The 18673-nt window shown below is 56.5% G+C and overlaps 2 protein-coding genes across 2 annotated transcripts in view; one reads left to right on the top strand and one right to left on the bottom strand.

Annotated features, from left to right (window-relative positions):
* Window positions 1-1233: 1233 nt before the first annotated feature.
* MAFF (MAF bZIP transcription factor F) lies at window positions 1234-2302 on the top strand. The gene is made up of 2 exons (XM_007941661.1): window positions 1234-1269; window positions 1844-2302. Exons 1-2 carry the CDS (start codon window positions 1234-1236, stop codon window positions 2300-2302), a joined length of 495 nt encoding a protein of 164 aa, XP_007939852.1.
* Window positions 2303-7340: 5038 nt separating this feature from the next.
* The window catches only part of TMEM184B (transmembrane protein 184B), a 28140-nt gene continuing 16807 nt past the window's right edge, over window positions 7341-18673 (bottom strand). Inside the window, exons 3-9 of the mRNA XM_042781054.1 lie at window positions 17916-18006; window positions 16182-16257; window positions 12448-12539; window positions 11083-11252; window positions 10464-10658; window positions 8471-8491; window positions 7341-7582 (exon numbers count right to left, since the gene is read on the bottom strand). Coding sequence (XP_042636988.1) covers window positions 7341-7582; window positions 8471-8491; window positions 10464-10658; window positions 11083-11252; window positions 12448-12539; window positions 16182-16257; window positions 17916-18006 — 887 coding nt within the window. The remainder of the gene's footprint in view (window positions 7583-8470; window positions 8492-10463; window positions 10659-11082; window positions 11253-12447; window positions 12540-16181; window positions 16258-17915; window positions 18007-18673) is intronic.

The following is an 18673-nucleotide window of genomic DNA, read 5'->3' on the forward strand; positions in this document are numbered from 1 at the left end:
AAGCCCATGGGGGAGGCTCCTCACCAGTCTAGGTTGCTGTTGTTGTTGTTGTTATGTGCTGTCAGGTCAACCGCGACTCATAGCGACCCCTCCTTGGGTTTTTGAGGCAGTATCACTACGGAAGTAGATTGCCCCATCTTCCTTCCGAGGAGTGGCTGGTGGGTTTGAACCGCCAGCCTTCTGGTTAGCAGTCAAGTGCCTTAGGCACTGCGCTACCAGAGCTCCCCCAGTGTTAGGGCTGCCCATCTGCCCAGGGCTGTGCTGAACTCCTGCTGCCCAGGCCCCGGGTACCAGGGGCTTTTCCAGATGCACTGCTTGGGCATGAAGGAGGCTTAGGTGGGGGTGAGGGAGTTGGTGATGTTGTTTCTTGATGGGATGCTGGTTGAATGGGTGTATTCTCTGTGAATAGTCATTGAGCTGTACACATATGGTCTGTGCACTTTTCGGTTTTAAATGAAACTTTGTTAGAAATGTATCAAATAGACATATCTGGACCCCCTGTGGGAGAGAGGAGGGGAGGGTCCACTCATGTGATGTACACTGATTGAGCATCTACTGTATGCCAGGCACTGAGATAGGTGCATGATGCCCTCATGAGACAGCAAGTCCTCTGCCCTCATGGACTTGAATTTTGGTGGAGCAGGGGTGAGAGTGTTAATGAACGGGGTTATATGATGTGACAGATGGTGAGCCCTGGTGGCACAACTGGTAAGTGTGTGGGTGCTAACCAAAAGGTTGGTGGTTTGAACCCACCCAGCCACTCCTTGGGAAAAAGACCTGGCAATCTGCTCCCTCCCACAAAGATTATAGCCTAGAAAACCCAATGGGGCAGTTCTACTCAGTCACATGGGGTCACTGTGAATTGGAATCGACTTGATGACACTTACCAACAACATAATGTGACAGGAGGAGGGGTATTTGAACTAGAATGGTCAGGGACCTCTCTGAGGAGGTAGTCACTGGGCAGAGACCTAAATGACAAGGAGTTGCTATGGGAAGACACGAGGGAAGAGAACAGTATTGGGAACAACACGTGCAAAGGCCCTGGGGCTGGAAAGAGGCATTCAAGGAGGACAGTGTGGCTGGACCACTGGGACAGAGGAAGGTGGTATGAAATGAGTTCTGAGACAGGCAGGGGCCTTGAAGGCCAAGGTAAAGAGTTTGGATTGGAAACAGTGACCTTGGCCTCCTCTCTCCTCTAGGTCTCCAACCCAGAGGGCACTTTCTGCAAACATGTCTGTGGACCCCTTATCCAGCAAAGCTCTGAAGGTAAGGATACCTAGCCCCTTACTGCCAATGAAGAGCCTCTCCACCCTAACTTCCCCCTCAGTTCCTAAAATCCCCAAGGGTGGCTCAGCAGGCATCAGGGGTTCATGATGCAAGCGAGAGCCCCAGGCTGGGCTCTGGTCACAGGCTGTGTGCCTCTGGGCAGGTCACTTCCCTCTCTGGGCCTGCTTCCCCATTAGGACAACGCCCACTGGGCTGCAGGACCTCATAGGGGCTTTCTCAGCCAGATTTCTCTGGCTGAGCCAGGACGGCAACACTGGTATAGAATTCGGGCCTGGCTGGGGTGGCCTCTTGAGGGCATCCCTGGGTGTGTTCGGCCCCTATTTGGCCGGGTTTCTCCTTTTCCATCCCCTGTTCCCTTTCCTTCAGGGCCTAGAAACAAATCCAGCCACCACCTCAGTGCCTCAGGGGGTGAAGGGGCAGCCCTAGGGGTGGAGGGGCAGCCGTCTCCAGCACCTGTTACGCCCCAGGCCCAAGGCTCCCTACCCTCAGGATGGGGGTGGGGGGAGAGCGACCCTGAGGCTGTCCCCCGATGCACCCACCATGCTGCCCGCAGATCAAGCGCGAGCTAAGCGAGAATACACCGCACCTGTCGGACGAGGCGCTGATGGGACTGTCGGTGCGCGAGCTCAACCGGCACCTGCGCGGGCTCTCAGCGGAGGAGGTGACGCGGCTCAAGCAGAGGCGCCGTACGCTCAAGAACCGGGGCTATGCGGCCAGCTGCCGCGTGAAGCGCGTGTGTCAGAAGGAAGAACTGCAGAAGCAGAAGTCGGAGCTGGAGCGCGAGGTGGACAAGCTGGCGCGCGAGAACGCCGCCATGCGCTTGGAGCTGGACGCGCTGCGTGGCAAGTGCGAAGCGCTGCAGGGCTTCGCGCGCTCGGTGGCCGCGGCCCGGGGGCCCGCGGCGCTCGTGGCGCCCGCCAGCGTCATCACCATAGTCAAGTCCACCCCCGGCCCAGCTCCCGGCCCGGACCCCGGCCCCGCCCCTGGCCCTGCCCCCGCCGCCTGCTCCTAGTGCCCGCCCTGCCCGGACCGCTCGACCCCATCCCATTCCCCAAGCCGCACCCCTCCGACTCTGCCCCCTCCCTTCCAAAGTGCCTAAGCGCCATCTCTGTCCCAAGTCCCATTGCTCTGCAGCCAGGAGCTTTTTCCTGGGCCTGGCTTCTTCGCTTGGTGCCCGGAGCTGGGACCGTATAGCCCTGGGGAGGGGTATCCTTAGCAAGATGGAAGATAAGGGTGTGGGGCTGGGAGTTCAGCCTTCCTGCTTAAAGAGATGTGAAACCAGCTCAGAGAAGAACCACAAGGGGAGAGAAGGCTGCCCTCATTGTGTAAACTATCCAGGTTATGCCAATGGACCCTCCTGCCCACCCCCACCCCAGGGCTTAGGACAGGGTTTGGCCTTGTACTTGGCTTTTAGGCCTGGGGTGCCTGGTCTTCCAAAGTTGGAAGAGTCAGTAGAAGTCTGCCCAGCTGATAGATGAGGCCTCCAATGGACATGACAGTACTCAAGGCTACATACCACTTAGTGGTTGAGCTGGAACCCAAAGCCAGGTCTTCCCATTGCTACCCCAAGATTCTAGCCACAGTCTTCAGGGGGGATAGTGGACAGGGACTAAAAAAGGTGACAAGTGAAGGGAGAGAAGTAGAAGGAGAGAGAAAGTTACCCAGATGAACAGAGGGTGGAGCTGGCCCCGGGGTCCCCTGCAGCCAGGGTGCCCTGGAGCAGGGCCAGATGCCAAAGGAGCTGGTCAGCCAAGAAGGAGGAGGAACATGGAGGTGACCACTGTGACAAGGCGGGACAAGAAGACAAGTTTGTTGCCCTGCCACCCAGGAGGGGTCCTTGAGAGGGGAACGGCCCACCTTCCCCCTGTGGCTGTCCGCTGTGTGGGGCTGGATTGCCATTTTCCTGGGGCTCCCAGGCCTGCCCCCCCCCAACAGCTGTGTACAGCTGCCCCCCATTGTTTATTTATTGCACAGTCTAAGTTATTCTCCCCAGCCAGTGCCCTGGAGCCCACTCCCTGGAGAAAGTGGTAGTGTGGCCCTGAGCTGGACTTTATATTTTATATCTGCAAATAAATCACATTTTATCTTATATATAGGGAAAGCCGGACAGCTAGAAGCAAAAAAATGAAAGGAAAAAAAAAAAATTGCCCGGCCCCCAGAATTTATTTATTTTCTGACTTACAGTGAGCGAGTTATCCGCCTTCTGTATTTTGTAGACTTTCTGAATAAAGTCAAATTCTCTTTTTCCACAGAGAAAGTGTATGTCCTACGCTGTATTTTGGGGCTCGGGGGTTTGGAATGTGGGGCCTGAAAACAGAGATGTTTTCCATCCAAGTCAGACGTTCTGGTGGGGAGGGCGAAGGTTCGCCCCGTTGTGCTGACAAACTCAGTCCGGATCACTAGCTTTTGCAGACGGAGGTGGGGAGTGGGTGGGGGCAGGAATAGGACAGGGGGGGCTGGAACCTGTGTCCTTCAGTCTGTCTGGTCGTCAGGGCCTGGAATCTCCCTGGGGTAGGTGGCACTGCCAGGACAATGAAATTTAGGGTTAAATTCCCTGGGCATCCCATTAAACAGTCCCACCTAGAGAGGAAAATTCCCGAATTTCAAAGTAATCTTCCCAGGGCTTTCACATCAAGGTCTGATTTTCTACAGCCAAGTAGAAAATATTTTCCCCATGTTCCGGAAGGGAGGGGCAGGGAGGCCACTCATTCAGTCCCAGCTTGCAGGCCTAACAGGCGTCCCTGTGTCTTGTCCAGGGCCCCACACTCACTGGAATTTCAACCCAATATGATAGCCTTTCAGGGGCATCGTGAGGAATAGAGGGTACCAGAGGCTGTGGGACAGACAAATTCGGGAAGTCTGAACCCAGGGCGTGTCTTTCCCCAGCTGTGTGACCTTTGATTTATTTGGCTTCTCATAACCTCAGCTGTGCCACAGGAAAAAGACATGGCAGTCTGCTTCCATGAAGATTCCAGCTCTGGAAACACTATGGGACAGTTCTACCGAGTCACGTGGGGTTACGATGAGTCAAAATTGACTCAACGGCAAGGAACAACAAGAAGCCTCCGTTCAACCTGATGGCGCAAACAGCAGCTGCTAACCCAAAGTTTGGCAGTTCAAACCCACCCAGCGGCTTGACAGAAGAAAGATCTGGTGACCTGCTCTGTCACGTAGGGTCACTAGCGTCAAAAATTGACTCCATGGCAAACAAGAGGTAGATATGAAAATCGCTGAGAATCCTTGGGGCTGTAAGCAGAGTGACATGCCAAGCGCCGCCCCCCCATGTTGGAACCATTTACAAGGGTACACCCGACTGAGCTGAGGTGGGAGGCAGCTCCACCATCTGGCTGGCATGGGGGTATGGAGGATGGCAGGGTGGGGTTAGGACGTGTGTGCAAGGTGCAGGGCTTGTCTGGGGAAGGGCCACACAAGGGCCACACACGGTGGCCCAGGCCACAGGCCTACTTCCCTCTCAGGCCAGGCTCGGGGGTTTTCCCTGTCAGGCGGTTGACCTGAAACGCTGAGCTCAGGCAAGCGGAATTGGAATATTTACCTCAGGGTAGAGGACGCTGGGAACTTCCCCCGCCCACGCCGCATTCCTGGGTGCTCCCGTCAGCAGTGGCCGGGCCCCAGAAGGCGGGGAAGCGGTGGGCAGGGGCTCTGTGCAGCCAAGCACCTCGCCTGGTGACATTCCACCAGGCCTCCTTCCCTCAAGGGGAGGCACCTGGGGCCCCAGGCTCGGGGATTGGTTCAAGGAGGCAAGAGGGTATCCTGGAAGGCCAGAGGATCCTGGGAAATCTCTTTGACACCCTGGGAGATGCCTGCAGGAGTGGGGGCCCCTCTACAGGGCTGACAAGACTTCCTGCATACCGGCCCTCTTGGGAGGGAGGGCAGGCCCGTGACCAGAGCTGCCACCGTGGGCAGTGGGCCCAGAGATTCACTTTGTCCAACGGGGGCCCGATTCCCCCCATTACCTTACACGTGACCCACAGAAGAGGGTTTCCTAAGATACTCTGTCCACAACCACTACCCCCTCCCCAAACACATTCGTCCCTGCAGGGAGAGCGAAGGGGAAAAAACCTCACCCACAGGCAGAAGAGACCTCAGTCTCTATGTTGTCTCATATATATATTTCTTTCTCGCTTTATTTGCTCACTTCTGTCACGCATTTAAAATGTCAGAGACCAAAATAGAGTGGCTTTCTGGTGGAGCTCATGACAATCATCCAGAGATACAAAACTAAGGGCTCTGTCTTCTTATACATCACACGAGTCAGTTTTCAAGTATTTTTTATGTACAAAGAGCTACTCTAACTGGAAAAGAAAAAATTAAAAAAAAAAAAAAAAAAAAGACAAGGTAGGTTACTCATCCTAGAAATGCGGACACAGAGTAGGCGGGCCCAGGTTCCCTGCCCCCATCTGCCCATGGCCCACTGGTTCCCTGCCATGGAGCTCCCCCACCCACCATGCTGGTGGGCCAGGACCAGGTGGGCAAAAACCAAGGGGCAGGGAGTCAGCAACACAATTTTGGCCTGGTAGGTCAAAGTGGAAGTAACTGGAGATGGGTCTGTGGGAGCAAACGGTGGGAGGGGGTCAAAGCTTCATCCTCACATGACCCGTTCCTGCCCGCTGCCGTCCCTGGGGGCAGCTCAGACTCTGTAGGCATCTTGGACCCTCAAGGGGCTGGCTTGGCCACGAGACCCAGGAAGACCACAGGGATGGAAACTGCCCACCGTGACACTCATCACTATCTCCAGGGAGGGTGCCTGTTCACTGCAGTGACCTAAAGAAGAGAGGGTCCACGGCCAAGTCCTCTCCCCTGGCCCACTGCCCCCTCAAGGCTGTTGCAGCCCAAACCCGAATGCTCTCTGGGTGTCTAATGCCAGAATGCTCTGCTCGTAAGAGGCATTGCCACTGGTGACTCTAAGACAGTGGCTCACGGAAGCCAGGCCTACCTGGGGGCTCTGGCCCTGGGAGGCAGTGAGGGGTGGGGGCTGGTCATCCTGCCCAGTCCTGAGGCCTGTCCTGGGGTGGTTCTCCAATGCCAGAGCTTAACTGCAATCCCTGGAGGGTCTGGGACAGACTAGGGGCCCAGGGAGGGGAAGCTTTTGTGACTAAGGCACAGAAGAGATGGGCTGGGGGCCGAAGGGGCAGGCCCTCTGCAGGTGGGGTCAGGGAGAGGGGGACCCACACCCCTCCTGTCCCAAAGACTGTGTTCCTGCAGAAGCTGGTCTGAAATGCAAGGCGAGTTCTGAACCGAGCAGAGGTGCTAAGTGCCTGCCTGGGAGCAAGGGTCAGGACCTGAGCAGTCAGGAAGAAGGGCCCCGAGGGTGAGGGTCGCGGGCTGCTGGCTGGCTGCAGCCTGGGAGGAAAGGACAGCCAGGGGGAAGACCCCCAGGGGACAGAGGAGCCCCACTTGCTCCGGGCACATCCAGATAAGAGGGGCCAGAGGCACCATGGCTCTCGGAGTCTGGCTCTGATCCTCGAAGCGTGGCGGGATGGGGGTCTACAGAGAGGAACCCAGCCCTCGCTTCCCTCCCACCTGCCCACGTCAGGCAGGCCAGCACTGGACAGGGGAGGGTGCGGGCAGGGAAGAGCCAAGTCCAAGTATTGCACAGCATAGGGAATGGAGCCACTGGGGGGGCTGGGGCCCCTGAAGACCTCAGGCAAGAGTCTCTGAGGGAGGGGCGGTGACCTGGGGGACGGGTCTGGGAAGGCTATAGCCACTATTCCACAAAGCATTTGGGCCCGGGTGTGGCTGGTCCCGGTGCAGGCCCCACCGGATGCACAGCAGGGCAGGGGAGGTGCTCCCTGCCTCCTGCACCCCCTGGTGACCGGAAGTGCAGCGTCGCCGCATGGAAATACTCCTGCAGGCTTGTGAGGAGCCCAGGCAGCAGCAGGCCGTTCCTCTGGAAGTGATGTGTTTCTGGTCCAATAAATTAAAGGGCATTGCCGAAGCTGGGCCAGCCCGTCTCCTGGCCTGGACCTGAGGCTGGAGGGAGGCCAGCACCTGCCCTCGGCCGCCGATCCCCGTCGTCCAGCGGCCCACACCTAGAACTCATCGTCGGAGCTGAGCAGCAGGGTCTTCTCGTTGTCACGGGTGCCGCTGAGGCTGTGGGAGCGCGAGAGGCCATGGGCGCCGCCTCGCCAGGTGGGGCCGGGCTCCAGGGTGGACTGCTGCGTGTACTGCTGGTAGGCAGGCGAGAAGTTATGAATGGCGTCCTGTACAATGTCGTGCGGGTTCATGGTCTCCTTGAGGCTGCTGGAGATGCTCTTCATGGGAGCACAGCGGCCTGTGGGCACGAGGGGGCGCGGTGAGGGTCAGGGGTGGCCCAGCCCCCAACCTCGGGTGGACTTAGCTTCCAGGACAGAGAGCAGGGTGCAGGTCACAAGAAGGGAAGGCAAAGAAATGTCTCCAAGGAGTGAGGTGCAGCCCTGAGGGGTGGCCTGCACGTCAAAGCGGGTGGAGCCCAGTGAGCTGCTGTCAGGAGCCTGCGCGTGGCGCCCTGAGCTCCAGGGACCCCGAACCAGCCCTGGGTGCCTTTCCACCAGTTCAGCCAGTTGAAGACGGGAGTGTTGGGCCTGAGGCCCGAGGGCCAGGCATACCCAGAATCCCAGGGTGCTGGGCTCCTGCTCCCCACCCTAGGGGGTGCTCCTTCTAGTCTGAGGAGTGGCTCAGGCATCCTGCTCTGTCAGATCAAGGCAGAAGGGACTAAGAGAGGTCCACGGGATCCCATCTCATGAGAGGGTGGGAGCAGCCTGCCCGGGTATGCCCTGTCCTGACCGACATGTGGCTGAATGTCCCCCAACTCAGAGGGAAGCAACAGCTCAGGCCACAAAGCCCAGCTGGAACCCAGGTCTTTTGACTCAAACATGTATGCTCTCCTCGTGGAAATATAGCTACACGCCCCTGGTTGCCTGGTAATGAACACTGTGTCCCCCAACACCACCCTGAGCAGGCACAGTCTAGAATGGAAGCAGATAAGCTCTCTGGAGGGCAGCCCTGGGTGGGCAGGTGCTCTGGGGGGCCCAGACTGGACAGGGCAAATGGTGGCACTGTGGTGGGGTGGCAATGAGGATTGAGATGGAGGACACAGAAGGAACAAGGGAGAGGGGCATGCTAGTGACAGTGACCAGAAGTGACGTGCAGGACAGACGTGCAGACCGAGAGCGGAACCTACCGTAAGGGCCGTATGTTGGCACTGCCCGCGGCCAAAAAAAGCAGGGCAGAGGGGAAGAGGGGCAGGTTAGAGAAGCCAGAGAAACAGAGAAGAGACAGCTGAGTGAGCAACAGCCGCCCACCCAGGTCCCACAGACACCCAGACCAGACACCCTCCCCTCCTCCCCTGGCCCACCCAGTGCCCAGGCAGCTCCAGCTGCCCCAAGGCCTTGGGGGAATGGGACCTACGGATGACTCCTGTGGTCTCACACTTTCTTTCCAGGGGGGGTCAAACCGTGGACACCTCAACTGATGGTTCAAGTTCAACTACAATGTCTCAACCAGACTCCCACCACCCCTTTCTCCTCAGACCTAATTGGGGCTGGCAGGCCTGTGCCATGCAATTTGCAAACCAGCCCAAGTCATACTTCACAGATAAGACAAAGAGACTCAGTGGGGAGCTACGCTGCAGATCACACGGCTAGTGAGGTGCAGGGCGGGGTGTGAACCAAGCCTCACTTGAGGGCTAAGGAGGGCTGGGCACCAGCTGGGAAGCAGGCAAGGGGCAGTTCTGGCTTCAGGTTCCCTGGCGGCCAGGCTGGGTCCCTGCTAGGGCACTGGAGCTGTACTTCTGGCCATGATGCCTCTTGCTGGAGGTGCATGTATGGATGGGGGGACAGTGTGTGAAAAGACCACTGAGGCCAGGCAGCTGGGAGCCTTTGCAGAGGGGTGCAGAGATGCCCTATGCCAAGGTCCTGCCTGCTCTTTAGGGTGGCCCCAGGGACAAGGGTGGGCTTTCCTAAGGACACAGGCCCTGCCAGAACTGGATGCAGGGAACATCGTCCTCAGTTCTGGGTGGGTGGTCCCCAGGTCCTTCCAGCGGGGTGGGGCGTAGGGTGTGGCTGGCAGGCAGGAGGCGGCTGAGGCGAGCCCCAGCCAGCACATCACCTGGTACAGAGTAGGTGAGCCATCAAGACCTGAAAAATGACCCACTGCCCCAGCCAGCAAGGGTGAGGACACAGGTGTGTGGACGCAGAGAGGCCCAGAGTGCAGCTCAATCCACATGCCCCAGCGGCACAGGATGGCCTATCTATGCCACTCAGCACTCCTGAGCAGAGACATTAGACTGTGGCTTCTCCCTGTTCCCAACCCCAGCCCCTTACGGCTCTTCATTGGGTCAGTCAGTCAGTCTCAGGCAGCCCAGCCCCCTCCAGGAGGGCAAGGGCCCAGCGGCAGCAGGGGCAAGCCTTCTGGCCCACCCTGGCTGCTGCACTTGATAATCTCCCAGCATCCCCTGGGGAGCTCTGAAGACATCCCCACCTGCCAGGCTCCACTCCCGCCCAGTTACATCAGCATCTCTGAGGGCGGCCCAGACGGAGGTATTTTTAAAAGCTCTCCAGGGCACCCTAATGTACAACCAGGGTTGATAACCTAACACTGTTCCAACATGAAGCAGGATTAGCAGGTGTCAAAAGAAAGCTGTTAAAAACTACCCTAGCCTGTTTCTTAGAAGTAATCAGTTTGGTTTTTTTTTAAAAAAAAAGAAAAAAAAAGGAGAGAGCTTTAACGAGGAAGGAGCTATAGACCACACTGGGCCGCCCCAGGTGTCAGGAACCCTCAGGAACACGTCTATTCTTAGGGTCTCTGCCCCGACCTTCACAAAGGGACCCGTCTTAAGCTTTCTCAGCATCTCCAGACTCCAGACCAGCTGTAAGTCATGAGAGGCAGGTAGGTAACGCTTCCAGGCCCAAACCCGGGGTGCCAACAATGAGGAGGGGGCTCTGGTACAAACAGAGACAGTGCAGTCCAGGCCAGAGACCCCTCCTGGCCCTGTCAGCCCTGCCATGTGACCAAGGAAAGCCTCCACCAGGTCTGTGGTCTGTTTCCCACATGTAAACTGATGATCTCGTGAGCTGACGGCATCCACGGACCCCGGAGAGGCAGGAGGGTTCAGGGTGGGGCGGGGGTGCCCTGTAGCCGACCACGCGGTGGGCGCTTCGGACCCTGGTTGGTACCTTGCGCATCCAGCCTCTTGTCGGCATAGACCTTGTAGGTGAAGGCGTGCCGCAGGGCCAGCGCTGCAAAGAACATCTCCACACAGATGATGAAGTCCTGGTAGCCCGCGGCCACGGTGCCCTCGCCCACGGACACGCGAGCCGAGTGGATCTTGGGGATGGCGCCACACTTCTCCAGGATGGCCAGGAGCATGCCTGCAGGGGGACATGGGCGTCCCAGTCTGCCTTCCTCCGTGCGGCCCCCTCAGATGCCCACCCCCTGCCAGTGAGGATGGACATGGGGGTCCACGGTCATTCCCATGTGGCAGGAATGCTGATGAAAAGCCAGGCCTCCAGAAGACCCTACTCCCCAGCTCCTTTACCCAGCTCCCAAGCGGAGGTGTCCCCAATTCTGTGGGGTCTCTGGGACCTCTGCCCAACTGGGAGGCGGCCCCGTAGGATGCTGCGCGGGAGTCCCATGAAGCCCCTGAGGACTGAGTCTTCCCACTCAGCAGGTGCCTGGGGACCTGAGGGCCCTCTCAGCTCCAGGCCAGCCATCACCCTGGACCGAGGGTGTGGTCCAGGTGCCTGGGCACTGGGGACACTAGAGGGAGGAGGGGGAGGAGGGGGAGGAGCTCACCTTGCCAGAAGGAGAGAAAGATGACAGACTTGACCATGAAGAACTTGAGCACAGGGCTGTAGGGGCTGAGCAGCTCGCGGGTGGCGAAGTAGAAGAGGAAGAGAGCGTAGAGGGCCAGGCTGACGGAGACGTTGTAGATGATGGTCACGTACAGATAGCCGCTGGTGACGCTGCGGGAACAGGCATGCTCTGGCTGGGACAGGGCCAGGGGCCTCCCTCCTCCACCCCCCACCACTCACAGCAGTGCTGTCAGGCATGCTCAGAGGGCCGCTGAAGGCAGGTGGCTGGTCAGAGCCGGCTCGAGGGTACAGGGGATGGGCAGTGCAGGCCCAGCCCCACTGCCTCACGGGGGTGTTGAAGCTGCCACCTGCAACTCTAGTGCCCATGCTGCTGGGGGACAGGGGCTCCTGGGGGAGTAACAGGGGCTCCGAGGGGGGATGGGGGCTCTGGGGGCGGACAGGGGCTCCTGGAGGAGGTGAAGGCTCTTGGGGAAGGACGTGGGCTCCTGGAGGGGACATGGGCTCTCTGGGGAGGGATGGGGGCTCCAGGGAGATGACGGGAGCTCCTGGTGGGGGGGATGGGGACTTCTGGTAGGGAATGTAGGCATGGAAGCCAGAGGCCTGGGGTGGCCAGAAGACAACATCAAAGAGGGTGACACGCACCCAGCTATGGCCCCCTCTGAATCTCAGACCCCTCGGCTGCCCTGCCAAAACCACCAGCTGGGGTCCGGAAAGTATGATGAAGGGCTGTGAGCACAGGCTCTGAAAAAAGGCCCTGGGCACACAGTAATGCTCACTAATCTCCAATGAAATGTTGTTGTTGTTGTTATGTGCCGTCGAGTCAGCCCTGACTCATAGCGACCCTTCCTTGGGTTTCTGAGGCAGTATCACTACAGAAGTGATCTACACTACAATACAGAAGTGTATCACTACAACCTTCCTTCCGAGGAGTGGCTGGTGGGTTTGAACCGCCAGCCTTCTGGTTAGCAAGCAAGTGCCTTAGGCACTATGCTACCAGAGCTCCTATGAATGAAATAGGTGTGGACAATTCAAAGAGATGGTTCATACCAGAGGCTGAAGCCTGGCCCCCTGCCTCGGGAGTGGTCACTGCTCCTCCTTGGCCCAGCCCAAGGCATCACTCTGCAGCCTATCTGTGCAGGTCACTGGTGCTGAGGGCCACAAGGCTTGGTCCAGGGAAGTGTGGGAAGGGCCAGGGCCATGGTAAGCCTCCACTAACAGGAAGTCATGGACGTGAGGCTGGTCTGAAGCCCCCTTTCCCTGAGCAAAGGCATCGGCCTCTGGCCAGGGCCACCCACCCCTGCACTAACACTCTTCCCCACACCCGAAGCCAGCACCCGCTGCTTACTCAAAGTCACCGTCCCGGTACTTGCCGAAAGCCTGCAGGACCACGGTGCTGACGGCCATGAGCGGCTTCACCACACAGAACTGCAGAGTGGCCTGTTTGGGGGAGGAGGAGGCGGCGGGAGAGTCAAGGGTGCGCACAGGGATGTACAGCCAGCCCCCCTCCGGCCAGCTGGGTGCACAGGGTGCCAGGGGGCCCTGTCTGATGGGGGAGGCAAGGCAACCAGTGAGAAGACGAGGGGATGTTTAAGGAAGGGAAGAAGGCAGATAAGGTTAGGAATGGGTGGGCCAGGAGACACATGTCATCAAAAGGGGCTTCATGGAGAAGAGACACTCAGGGATCCACCAGAGACAAGAGGGCACCTACATGAAGGCTCAGACGACAAGGCAAGGTGCTTAGACTGGTGGGGGCAGTGGCAGATGATGGGGGCGATGGCAGGACCAGCTCACGGAGGCCTCAATGCGGAGCACGGTGAAGGCCCTGCTCAAAGAGCACAGCTGGGGGCCAAGTGGCTGGAGTCTCACTGGGCATGAAGATGACCCACAGGAGCACAGAGTAGGGAGAAGAAAGCAGCTAAAGTGCATGGACTCTGGAGTCCTGAGAGTCGAGTTCAAATCCTGGTGCAGGAGCATGAATGAGCATCACCTAACCGTGGAGTGGCTGCCTCACTGGTAAGATGGCTGTAGCCAGCACTGCACCACAGGGCAGCTGCTTGTGGGCACCAAAGGTGAGAGCCTGGTGTCTTCTTAGCGGTCTCTCACCTCTGCCCGGTCCATAGAGACCTCTGCCAGCCTGCTCGGCCACTGAGTCATTTTTACAAAGCCCTGCAGCCGCCCCAGTAAACTCAAGGGCTCTCCCTCATGTGTGTACAACCACCAGGGTCACCACTGTCCCCCGTGCACAGTTCCCAGAGTCCCCAGAGCTGCCACTTTCTTGGAAACAAATAAACTTAAGCTCATGTAACTCAAATTATGGCAGGGCCCTGAGACAGACAAGCAGCTTGTTGGGCTGCAAAGTTCTGCCCCGAGTGGGTATCCTGTGAGGTTTGTGGGGGCCCGGGCAGTCTGCACTGTGGGCTCCACAAGACAAGCACGTGTCTTGGGGCTAGTGGTGGGGCTCTGTTGCCAAAACCCCACCTGTGGCCCTGTTACCTCATCGTTCCCTTGAGGGGAAAGGAAGGGGCTGGAAACCAACAAAGCCTGTGGGGCAAGTCTCTAGTTTTCTCCCATCATCCTGGGATGGGGCAGGGTGGCAGCAGCAGGCCTTTAGTGAACCTTGTGTGTCTGGCAGTAGCCTGGGTGTTTGCCTGTGGTGTTGTGGTATAAGTACTATGACAAACCTCCCTTGCTGGAGAAGGGGAAACGGAGGGCAAGAGGTCAAAGTGGCAAAAGCAACATGGGGGTCCAGAGGCTGCCGTCCACTCTCCATACCAGGGGCTGGAGGATCACCAGGACACCCACCAGGTCGCGGAGCTCCATCCAGACCTCCTAAAGCAGGCTGGCCTGCGGGCGGGGCTGGCTGACCTGGGAATCTACTTTTAATGTGTTCCCCAGGAGAGATGTTTGTGGGGCGCTGGCTGGCTGGTTTCTGTGCCTCTGGGATGAGGCTGTCGGGCTGCTCTCTCTCACCCTGCCATCAGGAAAGGGATGAAGTGACTTCTTTGTTCCCTTTCCTCTTGCTCCACTCCCTGCCACCTCTAGGAACAACAGAACACCCAAGCTCATGGGGCTCAGGGCTCGGGGAATAACTCACATCACAGTCACTCTAGCTGGGGATCATGAGATCAGAACCCTGTGTACAATACATTCATCAAACAAGGCAGTGAGTCACAGCTGGGCCAGGAACCTGGCTGCTGGGTAAACAATGGCTCCGGGTGCCCCACCCTGGCCCAGGACAGCTTTAACTCTTTCCCTGCAGTTCTAGAGGGGAGCCTGTGGCTGTGAACACCCCAGGGAAGGAAGAGCTGGGAGCAGAGCCGCAGGCCACAGTGGTGTGAGTGCCCTTCTGGTCCGAAGAGGGCCACAGGCAGAAAGGTCAGGCCTGACGCGGCTGAGTTTTGGGTCCCCTCCTGCATGACGACTTCTGGCTATGCTGAGGGGCTGACAGAGGCCCTGTGGAGACCGTAAGGAGACTACGGTGAGGTCTTGCAGGTTCAGCGTGGCTCCCTCAGCTGCCACTTCCCTGAACCAGATACAGGGTGCACTGTGCCAACCGCTGGGCTAGATGCTTCCCGTCCATTACCTCATCTGGGACTTTACAACCACGCCAAGAGCTCAACATCATCATGTCCATTTGATGCAAGAGGAAACTAAGGCTCAGAGAGTGTCATGGATTAAACTGTGTCACCCTAGAACATGTGTCAACTTGGCTAGGCTATGCTTCTCAGTGGCTTGGCAGTTATGTAATGACAGAATTTGGCAGTTATGTAATGATGAAATCTGGCAGTTATGTAATGACAGAATTTGGCAGTTACATAATGATGAAATTTGGTAGTTATGTAATGATGAAATTTGGCAGCTGTATAATGATTATAATGATGCAGCCAGCCCCATGATGTGATTCGATGTAATTATCTTCCATTTGTGCTGTACTGTAAATCCTAACCTCTACGTATTAATGAGGCAAGAGCCCCGTTACTCAGCTCACAGCCCTGATCTAAGGAGAGTTTCCCCAGGGTGTGACCTGCATCACCTTTTCTCTGACAAGCGATAAAAGGAGCAAAAAGTGAGCAGAGAGGGGGGCTTGACTACTACCAAGAAAGAAGAGCCAGGGGCAGAATGTGTCCTTTGGACGTGGAATCCCTGTGCTGAGAACCTCCCAGATCCAGGAAAGACTGATGCCAAGACACATGGAGATCGCCAAGGAATGCCAGGCCTACAGATGTCGGAAAGAGACAAGGACCTTTCTTCCAAGCCAACAGAGAGGGCAAGCCTTTCCCAGAGCTGGCACTCTTTGGGCTTCTAGCCTCCAGAACTGTGGGAGAATAAGTGTCTGTTTAAAGCCATCCAGTTGTGGTACTCCTGTTATACCAGTGGTAGAGAACTGAAACAGAGAGGTTAAGTAACTTATCCAAGGACACACAGTTACAGAGAGGTTAAGTAACTTACCCAAGAACACACAGTTAGGCTGGAAATCAAGCCCCAATGGTCAGATACCCAGGCCCATCAGTTACCAGTGACACCACATTGCCTTCACCCGGGCTACTCTAGAAAAGTGGGTACAGCCAAGGATGCCAGAAGCTGCTGGACTGTCAACTGGGAAGGGGGAAGAGACCAGAGCAACTGCACAGGCCTGTTTTGTCACGTGTCTGTAACGCAGAAGGCCCTGTCCCCCAGCCACAGCTGTCAGGAAGCTTTCAGATGGAGGTTCTAGAATGCCCACACTGCCTGATTCACTCACACACCGAGGCTGGGGCAAATAAGCAGGAGTCTGGATGGCTTCCTCCTGCCCAGGGCTGCATCAGACACCCCCAGGATGCCCCACGCCCCCCAAGGCAACCTGTTAACACGGGCACCTCCCTAACAGCTTGGGGAGTGGGCGTGAGGTGTGGGGTGCCTCGTCCTAAGTGGGGACTTCACAAGAGGGGTCCAGGGCCATCCTGCAGCAGGTCCTCCCGGCCCCACACCCCTCCCACTGCCACCCCATCAGCCAGAGGCAGCCCTTCCCTGCTGCCCGAGGGGACAGACCCCTGCTGTGGGCCCGCAGGCGCTCGCTGCAGCAGCTACAGCGGTACGGACCTGTTTGCAGAAGCGCAGGAATCCGATGGAGTAAGTCCTTCCCCACAAACAGCATGTGCCGTACATGCAGCTGGACCTGGAAGGACAGGGCCAGAGACAGGGCTGGTGAGTGGAGAACCAGGGCTCCCGAAAGGTGGGGCTGGGGAAGGCCATCCTCCCCCGTATCCAGGGGTACACATCTGAGGCAGCCTTGAGTCCAGTGCCACCCCAGGGAGACACCTGGCTCAGGGGTGACAAACCAACTCAGAAGGGATTGTGTTGTTGTTATGTACTGTCGAGTCGGACCTGACTCATAGCGACCCCTCCTTGGGTTTCCGAGGCGGTACCTCTACGGAAGTAGATTGCCCCATCTTCCTTCCAAGGAGTGGCTGGTGGGTATGAATCGCCAGCCTTCTGGTTAGCAGTCAAATGCCTTAGGCACTACGCTACCTACCAGAGCTTCTCAAAGGGGACTGGATATAAAAATTGCAGGACTAAGGCAAAGAGGAGGAGAGAAAGGAGGAAGAAGCAGAGTGGCCCACCCCAGCGCCCAGACGAATGGCCTTGCTCAGTACATGTGTGTGATAGTTGGAGCTGTGTGTCAACTTGGCTGGACCACAATTCTGTGTGGTTTAAGCTGTTGTGGTGTGGTTATTCCCATGATGGGATCAGATGAGTATGTTTTGAGCAGCCAATCTGTTGAAAGGAGTTTCCCTAGGGGTGTGGCCTGCTTCCAGCATACCTATGGACATCCTGGGAAAAGAGACACTGTTCTGTGGATCAGGATTCTGTTGTGCTGCCTACAACTGTCAGTGAGCGAACAATCCACCTTTCGGCCTAGAGATCTTGGATTCATCATTCGTTGGAGTCAACAGCCTGTGTACTGCCTGCCAGCCTTGAGCTCCTCAGCCCCTACGGCAGCAAGAGTCAGGAAAAGCCTCCAGCTTGACATCTGATCCAGGAACTTTGGACTTGCCAGCTTCTGTAAGTGTGTGAGCCATTATCCCAAGATAAATTTCTCTATATATACATATATATATATAAGCTTTACTGGTTTTGTTTCTCTAGAGAACCCAGTCTAACACAATGTGGGAGAGGCACAGAAGGTCAAGGGCACAGACAAGTGGCAGCCTGTGAGAACTAGATGGGGCCCGACTACCACTGTCAACCACTCAGATGGGGATTGGTGCGGGAGATCCTGGATAGAGTGGGAGAACAATGTGGAGCCCAAACTCATTTAAAAAAAAAAAAGACCAGGTTTGCTGGTCTGATAGAGTCTGGTGAAACCCCTGAGACTATGGCCCCTAGCTGCCCTTCAGGTCTAGAATTGAACTCACTCCTGTAGCTTCTAGACAAATAATAGACAGGCATATGGGCTGTACATTGACATCAGGTAGATACACTACTTGGAGAAATCAATCATGGGAGAATAGAAGGGCTGTGCCTGAACAGGGAGACAGCTCAGGGGAGCAGGAGTGTATAGGAAAGGATGCCAGGAAGAGGTAACTACGGGAAGGAAGTGGGAGAAGAGCTATTACGTTGTGAGGAATTGCAGTCAATGTCATGAGACAAAATGTGTATGAACTACTGTATGGAAAATGGATTTGCTCTGTAAACTTTCACCCAAATCACAATAAAAATTAAAAGAAAAAAGAAGAGACGGCCTGTGCTAGCAGCTGATGCCAGGACAGCTTGAAAAACATCAGGCCCAGAACACGGGGTGCTGTGCAAGATTCTGGGGGGACTCATACTCACTCGATGGGCTTCCCTCTGATCTCGGACATGATGGAACTTTCTCCTCCGAGGTACTCATAGCACAGGCTCAAGAAATTATAGATGACCAAGGCTGTGAACCAACAGACAGGTGATTAACAGCAGATTCTGAACAGCAATGAAAATGACCCGACCCAGCCCAGCCACACGCAACCGCAGACAGGAACCTCCTGGACACAATGGTGCGCAAAGCCACCACCCTGTAATGCTCTGTTTACGAGTTAAAAGCAGGCGAAGCTAAGTTATTTTGCGTAAATTATATTATTACGTATATTGCATATCTACTGGAGATAACACCGTAAAGGAAAGCGAGAAGTGATTACCACAAAATCTGGGGACTGTGTGGGAGGTGGAGCAGGGTGTGGTCGGGACAGCCACAGAGGGGCTTCGGAGCTGGGCCCTTGCAGTGGTTAAACAGATGCTGGCTTTATAATTCTGTTTATTAAACAGTGTCTATGTGTTTTAGACACTTTTGGTGGTTATGTTTGTGTGTCAACTTGGCTGGGCCTGGTTCAGTGGCTGGGCAGCTGGTGGTAGTTATTCCCCATGATGACACTACCAATCAACTCCATGGTGGGATCTACCACAAGCAGCTGAGTAGCTGCCTTAGGGAATGTGGTCTGCTTCCTGTATATAAGCAGAAGCCTTGGAGAATGGTCTCTAGCATATGGCATGCTTGGACCCTGCATATAGCCATGTCATTGTTCAGCAACCTGCCATGCTCTGCCGACCTTGGGACT

The sequence above is a fragment of the Orycteropus afer genome, unplaced genomic scaffold (genome assembly GCF_000298275.1).
Source record: "Orycteropus afer afer isolate SDZICR_OR568_19922 unplaced genomic scaffold, OryAfe1.0 scaffold00083, whole genome shotgun sequence".
NCBI classification, from domain to species: domain Eukaryota; kingdom Metazoa; phylum Chordata; class Mammalia; order Tubulidentata; family Orycteropodidae; genus Orycteropus; species Orycteropus afer.

What these genes read in the sequence shown, in the direction of transcription:
- MAFF (XM_007941661.1), top strand. Translation starts at nt 1,234, where the DNA reads ATGTCTGTGGACCCCTTATCCAGCAAAGCTCTGAAG. An exon ending in TATCCAGCAAAGCTCTGAAG is followed by an intron (nt 1,270 to 1,843) that starts GTAAGGATACCT and finishes TGCTGCCCGCAG; the next exon opens with ATCAAGCGCGAGCTAAGCGA.